Source organism: Notothenia coriiceps, unplaced genomic scaffold (assembly GCF_000735185.1).
Source record: "Notothenia coriiceps isolate Sejong01 unplaced genomic scaffold, NC01 NC01_scaffold00020313, whole genome shotgun sequence".
NCBI lineage: Eukaryota > Metazoa > Chordata > Actinopteri > Perciformes > Nototheniidae > Notothenia > Notothenia coriiceps.
The window spans coordinates 159,594-169,806 of NW_011353014.1; the positions used below are offsets into that span (position 1 = coordinate 159,594).

Consider the following 10,213-nt stretch of genomic DNA (forward strand, 5'->3'; position numbering starts at 1 on the left):
CTCAACCATTAAGTAGGTCAAGTAACGGGGTGAGAATCCATTCCAGAAAATAATTATATATTTCACATTTAAAGCAATCCCAAAGGGGGAACATTCTCTTTGAATCAGTACATTTAGACATATCCCAACACATTTGCTCTAGGTGCACTGAGGAGGAGCTTCCTCTGCTGCTTTGAAATTCTGGCAGGTAGCCTAATACATGTCAATTAAACTCAAACTAGTAACCCAATGTCAATCATAGTGAGAGCCACTGTAGTCCACACTGCCTTTGCTACTTTCTCCCCTGGCACATCAGTAGCTGTGGCCTATTTGGTTTGACTGGGTTTGACCAAGTAAATTACATTTGCTCACGAGGGGCCTCATTTCTAATGAGTGTGTGAGTGTGAGTGTGAGTGTGAGTGTGTGTGTGTGTGTGTGTGTGTGTGTCACAATGCAAACAATTGATATTAATTGAGGAGGCCGTAAACACAAACCATTTCTGGGGAAAAATGTAATAATTTTAAGAATGGACATCTGTATAATAGACATTACAGAGTGGAGATTAATGTGTGTTTCATTTTGAAACACTCTATGACCATGAGATGTGGGGTCTTTTTTCTTACTAGAATTCGGCCCACTTTGCGAAACACTCTGAATGAAATTAAGTCTTAGAAAATAATATAGCAGCTGCACATAAACCACAGACAATTCATGTTGAATTGGCCCGGCCATATCCAGACCACCTCAGAATTTAAAAAAGGAAAGCAAAAAATGTGCTTGAAACAGGGCCCCCTAACCTTATCATCAGAAGGCCCTGCAATGCCAAGAGCTGAGCAAAGAAAATAGTCCCCTCACTTAGCTCATCCTTACATTAATTCCCCATTTAACCTGTTCTGCCGCAGGACAAGTCTGACATCGTATCAATCCGAAACCAACAGAAGTCAGAAACAAAATTATATCACTAGAAAACACAAACAAAAGCATCACGCAATGGCAGTGTTATCTTGGTCTAAAGAGACAGTACAGTGAGGCATATTACTTTAATGCAGTGACAGACACAAAACACAGCTGTGCAAGGAAGACAAAGGGATAAAAGCACAAATCCAGCAACTCTGAGGTAAATATTTAGCCCAAGATTCAAAGCAAACACCCTGAATATGATCACATAATCAGCATAAACAATATGCCAATCGTGTTACCAGACTAGCAGTATAGCAGCAGTGTCTTTCCCTTTCACACTGGCACATTCACATTAAATTACCACACACAAACACATATTGTTATGCTTCTTGGAAATATAGGCCTACCTGATCTTCCCATTATTCTTTGTTTCAATATGATTATAGCAATAAAGGCAGCCTCTTTGAATTTGAAAGGGGACAAAGAAAGAGGGAGAGGGAAGTGAAATAGAGACACACTAAATATATATTTGTGTTAATAAAGGAATACGTGTTGTCTTCACTTGTAAAGAAAACACTTTGTGTTGTGTCACCCTTTTTGTCCCATTCGTTTACCGTAGAGACCTGTCTCCGGTTGCCTAGTAACGCTCCCCAACTACAAACACGGATTGCGTCTGTGTAGCTTTCCGTCGACACAGGGTTTATTTGTTGAAGACAATAATAAGTGTCATATTTACATTAACATCGCATTTACCGTACAGAGGTAGTGTTTTTTAACGGTTTAACAATGTTGCATTCGTGTTGACAAACTAGTTTCACACACCTGCACGGTTTCAATTGGGTAGCGGAGCGAGCTGAGTTAAAACTGGCGTCATCAGTCTAACGCTAACGTTAGCTAGCTAACAGCCAACCTCTTAAATTAGCTAAAACGTGTTGGCTAACGCTTACTTCCCCGAGCATGGAGCTAGATATTCGGCAGTATCTCAACACGGCAAAGGAGCAACAAGGTTTGTGGTGTACTCACGTTAATTACAGAGCGAGTACAGTTGTAAAACAGTTGTGAAAGTATTACTAAACTTTTTGTATCCTCGTGTAACGTTACCTTATGCAGACTCTGGAGCTCTACAGTCAGCCTATCGTTTAATAAACGACATGACAGCAGCTGGAGCCAGAGGACCAGCTCCTGGCAGTGCCTCAGAGCTGTACGTTGTATGTGCAGAAGCAGCTGTACAGGTGAGACTGAGGCAGAGATTTCACTGTACTGTGCCTGTTCATGTATACTTGTACTTAATAAATTCCCTTTTGTATATATTAATTTAAATTACAAAACTTTAAAATGTAATTTCTAATACCAAAAGTGCCTATGTATTACCATTGGCTTTGGCAATTAGCTTCAAATTACAACAGAGGTAGTTTTTTTTACCAAATACATATAAGTTCACTGAATAGGTATTCAAGGACATAATGTACTACATGGCATGCAACAGAAAGGGTAGGTCAACACATAATTCTAAATGAACCTGTTTAGTTCATTCATAATTATTAATAGACTATGACTGCTATAATTCATTAAACTTAAACTGACAATCGCTCAAAAGTCCAGTGCAATATCCAAATTGCAGTAAGTGCAATATTTGGTTACCTGCTGTAAAAGGTATTGTGGTGGTGCTGCAAAAGGTATTATACAGTCAAAATATATATTTATTTGGTTTGGATCCTTTCAATAATCCATATATTTAAAACATGATACAGTCCTCTAATCCTCTAAAATAATGTTGAATTTTAAATATTGGTTAAATAATCGCAATCCTTTCTTTTTTCGTGCAGCCCTAGTGTAGACCTTCACTGAAGAAGACAGTAATTGGCCCTAATACTGTCAAGCCATCAATCAGATGCTGAAATCCTCTGTCTGTAGGATTAATGAGAAAACACTTTGTTGCCTGTAACCTTGCGTCCAAGTTCTGTGAAGTTTTCATGTTGTGCGGAGTTCATAACTGCTGAGATGTCGCATAAGACATGATGCTTGAAGCAGCCTCCAAGAATGAAAGTTTCATATCTGACTGCGCAAAAAATTGAGCTCATTTAAATCAGTTTGACAATAAGTGTATCATCTGGGGAGGTTCCTGAATGTATTACTGGCATTTTTCGTCATATAGAGAGGATTCACTCGGTTTGCCTTAATACCAAAACTGAATATCTTTGGAGTTATTGGTTAATCAAACAGATATCTTTAGGTTGTTATAAAGAACACATTATTTGAATTCAATCTTAACAAAAAACAACTGACATTCTCAAGGGCAAAAGCCTGCAATTACAGCAATTTTATGTTGTGGTAAAATAACCGGCACTGCGCCTACCCAAAGCATTTTTCTAATTGTTTTAATAATGCATCAAAAGTATAAAAATGCTGACAGAATATAACAGCAGATAAGGTTTAAATATTTATTTAGTTTTGCCTTTATGCTTCTCTTTTTCTGTGTTTTCAGCTTGGTTGTTTAGAGATAAGTACAGCGTGTCTAAAGATGTACTTTGAAGGGAATCCGCCGGCGAATCAATTTTTGTGTCGAGCCTACCTCTGCCAGGTCCGGCTGAAGTCTCCGCCACCCCCTGGGAGCTTGGTGAGGACAATAAATTGGACACATCTCCTCGAGGGGGCTGTGTCCTGTATGTGTGTCTTTACCAATGAGATATGCACACAGTCAGAGATATACTGTACTTATTTGCTCTAACAAAGGAGCAGACGTTCTAGCTTCGTAAATAACTTTTTCTTTGATTCTTCGAGGCTTATTGCCCTTCGTATTGTCACAGTTAGTTTTCTTTGTGTTTTAACAAACTGTAGCCTTTGTTGAAGACTTTCTGCGTCTGATCTTTCTATGTTTTTATAAAGTCTAACTTTCCCCTTGCACTATTTTCTATTTTAGGAGAACTTAGAAGAGGCTGTGCTGTATTTTCTTAAAGCAATTGAAATCGCAAAGCATGAATCAAGGTATGTAAACTTTCAGAAATGTGCTTGGCTTTGTTCTAACATTGTCACTAAAGTTGATCAATGGATGCCATTTACAGTTTATCATCTGATATTGCTTGGCAAATGCCATTGTGGTGCCAAGGTGCACCTGTTAAAACACATTCAAAGATAAATATTCACAACAGAGGATGTTTTTCTTTCTTTAATGATGGTATGATTGTGGTATGGTTACAAGGGTTCAGTCTGCTGCGTTAACTATATTCCGGGACATAAAGGTTTCATTTGCAAACAGCCTTGTTGAAATAAAACATGCTTCAGAAGAGGATTATATAAGAGTGTTTTATTGAAAAATGTTCTTACAGTATCTGTAAGTATAGTTAAAAGGATGATAAATATAGATGTATAAGAAACTGCGTTCCCTTGTTCTCACTCTGAAAGATATCTTAGGAGATAGCGGCTTCAGTGCTGAATCTCTTTGGTAATGAACTCATAACTTGTCAATAAAAAAGGGCTGAAAGAGCAATCCTAATTAGAACCAAAGGGAATACATATCTAATACATCCAGCCCAGACTAATGCACAACACAATCTCTGGTTAATAAATTAGCAGCACTCAAACAGTCACAATATCCTCTACATCTGCGCCTCAAATTCATACATTTCCCTCATTTGACATAGAAAGGCTCGTACAGGACCCCCCTGAGGCTCATTGGACGTTGGTTAATCCACACACATTTGCAATTCACAGAACATCTTCATACAACGTTGACACTTGCTCTGAATTTAGTTGTGTTAAGAGATACAATTCCTTGCATGTGCATTATATAAATAATTGAGTGTTCTCTGTCAACTTATTTTGCATGTGGTTTGTTTCTTACAGAGACTACTTCATAGTGTTCAACGCTTCAGTGCTGTACTTCCAGACGGTGTGTCTTTTCCTGCAGCCGGGGTGGTGCTCCCACCTCGTTCCCTCCCTCAGGCAGGTGGTCCGGAGTCTGGAGGAGGTGGCAGAGCAGGACCACATCTGGAGGGCTGAACTCATGATGTAAGTGACCCCACCGTGTTCTTTTTGCTCGCTTTCATGAATAAGTCCAGTCCTGATTCTGTCCAGTTTCCTGCTGGATTCACAAGGGGTGACGCACAGAGCTAATTAACCAGCTCTTCATTTGTGACCACAGCTCTCTCGGTACCTAGTTAAGTTCTTGACATATTCTCCTCAACACAGTGGAGAATCCGCTCTAATGTAAGCTGTTTTATCATGTGACACCTCAGGCTCAAACGTTCGTTTTCTCTGCCCAGAGAACATTATGTACCAATCGTGTACAGTGTCATTTCAGCTAGCCAGGGTGTTCATAGGGTTGGTGACAGTATGTCCTACAGTATGTAGTTCATAGTTTAGTGTTATCCATAAAAGATAAAACGGCCGACATACTGTACATGGTTTGTCACTGTTCCGCTGCAACCATCCAATGCATGGTTGTTTGGAATATGTTGTTTCAAATAACCAACCAAAGGATGAAAAACAATACAAGAAACCTTTTTAAAGCAAGTCCTCTATGTTAACCAAAATGGATCATTAATTAATTCCTGGTTATTGACACGTCCATGGGTATTTCATGACTACAACAAGATCATTTGCTATAATAACTTAATTAAACTGGTAACATCGGAGAGTTTTGACTAATGCCTGGAATGCAATGGAAACAGTATTCCGCTAAGATCCTAGAACCCTTTGGCTCAGCTATGAGCCAGAAAGATCCTAAGAAAATTACGTACAATTGGAGAATCAGTGGCGTTGACATAATTCTACTTTAAGATTAAAAATAAGGCAATTTAATTTACTCCAAATAAATATTGAAATTTCACAACCAAACAATAGGCGATGTGTTCAGTCGACCAGAGCCTGAAGAGAGTGGAATATATAATTAAGTTTGAAGAAGCTTGTACAGAACAGTGGGTTTGCAGTTGTAAAAAGGGAACTTGATATACTGTATATTTCTGCAGAGACTGCTGTTATAAAACTCACCATCTTGATTTGACACGGAAATAGAATCATTCTCATTTGCTCTCCGTTTCTATTCAGGCATCTTATTGGATGTATTGTTGACACTGGAATAATAGAAGATGCTGCAAGTTTTGCCAAAGAGACAGAAGAATTCATCAAGGCACATACCCCCCATCTTTATCCAAGAATCTTTAAGTTACTGGTAAGCAGCCTTTCTTTGTGACTTAATACATTTATAAAGAAATTACGTGGTAATATTTATTTTTGCAGGTAACATATCTAATGGAAACTGTGTATGAATATGTCCTTTTTCAAAGAATAGGAACAACTACTTTTTTTCAACTTTTATAACATACATAAAAAAACTGGAAAAAGCAAGAACATTGTCTGAACCCTCTTTAGAGCATTTCATATGAATGTATCTGAATTCCTACAAATCACTGAATAAGTAACTACCTGTATGTAATGGACTGTGTAGAGATACTATAATGCCTAACTCTGTAACACTTTATTAAAGTAGTTCAAATGTAATATTGACTAACAACCAAAAGGAATTGGGCTCTTTGCAGCATCTCCATACACTATCATCCAGATTTATATTTATTAAACATTGATCCTATGTTTTCACTCATTCCTAATCAGTGGACTACTTTCCATGCAATCAGTTAAGTAAATACAATGTTGCTTTGAAATATATAGTATGGCTCTTCAACGAAACGTGCATGATAAATAAAGAGTAACTTCTATCTTTCTCTTCTTAGGTACAACACAGGCTGACACATGCTGATGACCTCATTGAAACAAGCACACAGAGCACTACCTTAGCAGTCATCTACAAAATACAGGAATTTAAAAAGTAAGGAACGTTTCTGATACACTAAAGTTAATGTTTATTTATTTTGCTCTGAAATGATTTGTTTTTACAGAAAGCCCTGTTTGTGTACTGTCATGATAAAAACAAACGTTATCTGTCTGCAGTAAAGGTGGAGATTAAGTGGTACTTAATCAATACCTCCACGAAACAGACTTTGATCTGCTTTATTGATTGTATGTATGTTTGCCTTTTTAGAATGCTCCCTTAAAGGTATATATTTGATGTATGCCGTGTTTTTGAAGCTGTAGGAAATACAGTACCGAGGGATTTTGATGCTTTTCTGATCCTGAGGGTTTAATGCTTACAGCTAGCTTTTCAGACTTGATCCCCTGCCTCTCAGCTTAGCTATCGGTGCCCTATAGAGGGCAGGTTAATCCGGCTCTTGCGAACAGTATTGGTATAGTACCATGGCTTGTAGTGTGGCATAGTACAAACCAACTCCCAGCCCCCCCTTCTTTTCTGCAGGCATGTACTCAACATGTCAGATCTTCTTATGGTTCTTTGGCTCGGCTGTAAACGTCGGCAGTATGACTCAGTCTGACCCCGCCTTCGTCAGCATCATTTAGGTTATTTAGCCTAGGGTTAATGCACTGTTTGGTGTGAGTACATTAGGGGGCAAATGGGAATACAGATACATGCATAGTTTATATATTAATCTACACAAAATAGGATTTTATTTGTGGTTTGTAGCAGGTTGGAAGAAATAAATGTGGATGAGCCAACAAAGGAGGAGCTCGAGCTGATTCTTCATATCCTGATGGATTGTACCAAATATTCTCGCTCGCCACTGATCTCCGGTCAGGGCCAAACACCCGTCCAACCAGCAGACAGGTCTGTGGCCCAAAGTGTCCTCAACAAATCTCCTACCCAACAACATTACCTTCATAGCATCCTGTCCTCTTCTTTCACATCTTATTACCATTAACACCACACAGGGAGATTCCAAGGGCATAACATGGCTCACATGTGTTGGGGATTGTATAAATGACTTTTTATCTGGGATTTGCAGGGTTGCTTTCCTCCTGGAGTTGGCTCTGCTGGCCTTACAAGTGAAGCATCAGGAAGTCGCTGCTGAGTGTCTGAAAGAGCTGAAGTCGGCGGGAGAGGCTGTGAGTGTCCGGTATTCCCTTAAAACCTCAGGCTGTTACTGTACATATCATAAACACATGCAAATGTATGCTGGAATTTGACATCCCCTCTAAAGTGGACACTTGACAATAGATGAGATTAATTAACTGAGCTCATGCTCAAGGGCCAAAGTGCTTGCTGCATGTATAATTACTCTTAGCAGTGTAGAATTATAACATAGAAAGGTTTGCAGTTTTTTCATGTTCCATTTTGATCTCATATACTTTGTGAATTTAGTGAAATGATTGTGTAATAAACAACATTGCATGTATAAGACAAAATAATACACATTGTAAGATGTTTCATTCTCTTCCCTAACCCTAACCCCGTCCATGATCTGCTTGGACGCTGAGTCTTTAAATTCTATGTATGTGTTTTTCTTTTAGAGTATCGGCCAACTCATACTAATTGAATGTGTCAACTGTGAGTTCAACCTCTTGAAGAGAGAAGCCAAGATGAATGACTATTCCAAAGCCAGTGTGGAGGTGCTCAATCATATGTCTAAATCATCAGCCATGTTTTTCCCCCCGTATGTTGTTCAGGCAGTAGACCGACCAATTACAGAAAAATGTTTTCTCTATTTTCTGTAATCTCATTCTTTGTTTAAAGGGGGCCTTTTATGCTTATTTCTAGGTTCATTACCTCTACTGTGAAACGTTTCCATACTTTAATGTTCAAAAAGCACATCAGCCCCTCTTTTCACCCTCTGTCTGAAACCAGAGCCCAGTCTGCTCTGATTGGTTAGCTGGCCAGCTCTGTTGTGATTGGTCAACCACTTAGAGATGTCCCGCCACTTAGCCTATCATGCACAATCTGTTGGAGTGCTAATTCCCTCGAAGCACAGGTAGACACAAGTGGCTTTCTCATAACGGGTTTATTCCTCTTCGAATCCACCGTGAAAACAACTCATAAACAAACAGTATAAATGACAAATATAGTATTGTGTTCGACACACAATAACATGCACAGCATGTGAGATGAGTAGCAAAGTAATAAACGTAAAAGTAATACAAACACAACGACATACCTCTTTGGCTGCATGCTCTGAAAACAGAGGGAAGTATTCTTCAGTCCTTACAACTTACACTGAACAAAAATATAAACGCAACACTTTTGTTTTGCTCCCATTTTTCATGAGATGAACTCAAAGATTTAAAACATTTTCTATATACACAAAATAACCATTTCTCTCATATTGTTCACAAATCTGAAAAAATCTGTGATAGTGAACACTTCTCCTTTGCTGAAATAATCCATCCCACCTCACAGGTGTGGCATATCAAGATGCTGATTAGACAGCATGATTATTGCACAGGTGTGCCTTAGGCTGGCCACAATAAAAGGCCACTCTGAAACGTGCAGTTTTGCTTTATTGGGGGGGTCTGGGGGGGTCTGAAAACCCTAGGGTTAAACCCTAACCCTAACCCTAACATGTCACCCATTGAGCATGTTTGGGATGCTCTGGATCGGCGTATACGACAGTGTGTTCCAGTCCCTGCCAATATCCAGCAACTTCGCACAGCCATTGAAGAGGAGTGGACCAACATTCCACAGGCCACAATCAACAACCTGATCAACTCTATGCGAAGGAGATGGGTGACATGTTAGGGTTAGGGTTTAACCCTAGGGTTTTCGGACCCCCCCAGACCCCCCCTGCAAAGGTATGAAATTACAAGTTTTTCGTGTAGTCGGGGAGAAAAGTGGGAGACAGACTTTGGTCTCGGGTCAGACGAGACTAACCAATCGACCGGTCGAGACAACACTAACCAGTTGGTGAATCTCTACAGGGCGGTGAATCGGATAGTACGTGTTAGACAACCTCACGATTAAGGGAGCTTCGTGTCCATCTGTGTTCACCGAAAGAGTATTGCCCAAATAAGGAGAAGCTTAGGTGGCACTTTTGTTGAGTATTTGTTTGTCATATTTACTGTTTATATCATAACACAAGCTGTGTGTTATTGTACGTGTCGTACACTCTACTCATCGTTTCATTATTTGCATTTTCATTATGTTTGTGTTGCTGTATGGAGAAACCGACGTACGAGACTTTTGTCTCCCTTCATAAGAAGTCAGGAATGTTGAATGTGACTTGTTTTTATATTTGCGTTGTGAAAACAAAACGAGGGTAAAAAGTACTCTACTTGAGTTTCTAAATTTTGTAAAAGATATATGTGTTTTATTGGTAAAGAGAGTATAACAAGTGTTTAGACTTTTTTAGACACTATCACTTGTGAAGAGGAAACGACTTTATTAGGTAGGGTGGAGTGTCCACACCGTATAGTTCTACGACTAATCTGTCGTACTAATAACGTGTCCACACGGAATCCGACCGGTGTTATTTTCCGGTGAGACTTTGCACGTCAA

The 10,213-nt window shown here is 39.2% G+C and overlaps 1 protein-coding gene across 1 annotated transcript in view; it reads left to right on the top strand.

Moving 5' to 3' along the window:
* Positions 1-1,538: 1,538 nt before the first annotated feature.
* The window catches only part of LOC104952668 (protein CFAP46-like), a gene marked incomplete at its 3' end in the record, with an annotated part of 55,492 nt that continues 46,817 nt past the window's right edge, over positions 1,539-10,213 (top strand). Inside the window, exons 1-10 of the mRNA XM_010779525.1 lie at positions 1,539-1,885; positions 1,990-2,111; positions 3,365-3,496; positions 3,800-3,864; positions 4,723-4,887; positions 5,926-6,049; positions 6,609-6,703; positions 7,412-7,552; positions 7,731-7,830; positions 8,236-8,334. Of these exons, the coding sequence (XP_010777827.1) occupies positions 1,837-1,885; positions 1,990-2,111; positions 3,365-3,496; positions 3,800-3,864; positions 4,723-4,887; positions 5,926-6,049; positions 6,609-6,703; positions 7,412-7,552; positions 7,731-7,830; positions 8,236-8,334 (1,092 nt within the window). The remainder of the gene's footprint in view (positions 1,886-1,989; positions 2,112-3,364; positions 3,497-3,799; positions 3,865-4,722; positions 4,888-5,925; positions 6,050-6,608; positions 6,704-7,411; positions 7,553-7,730; positions 7,831-8,235; positions 8,335-10,213) is intronic.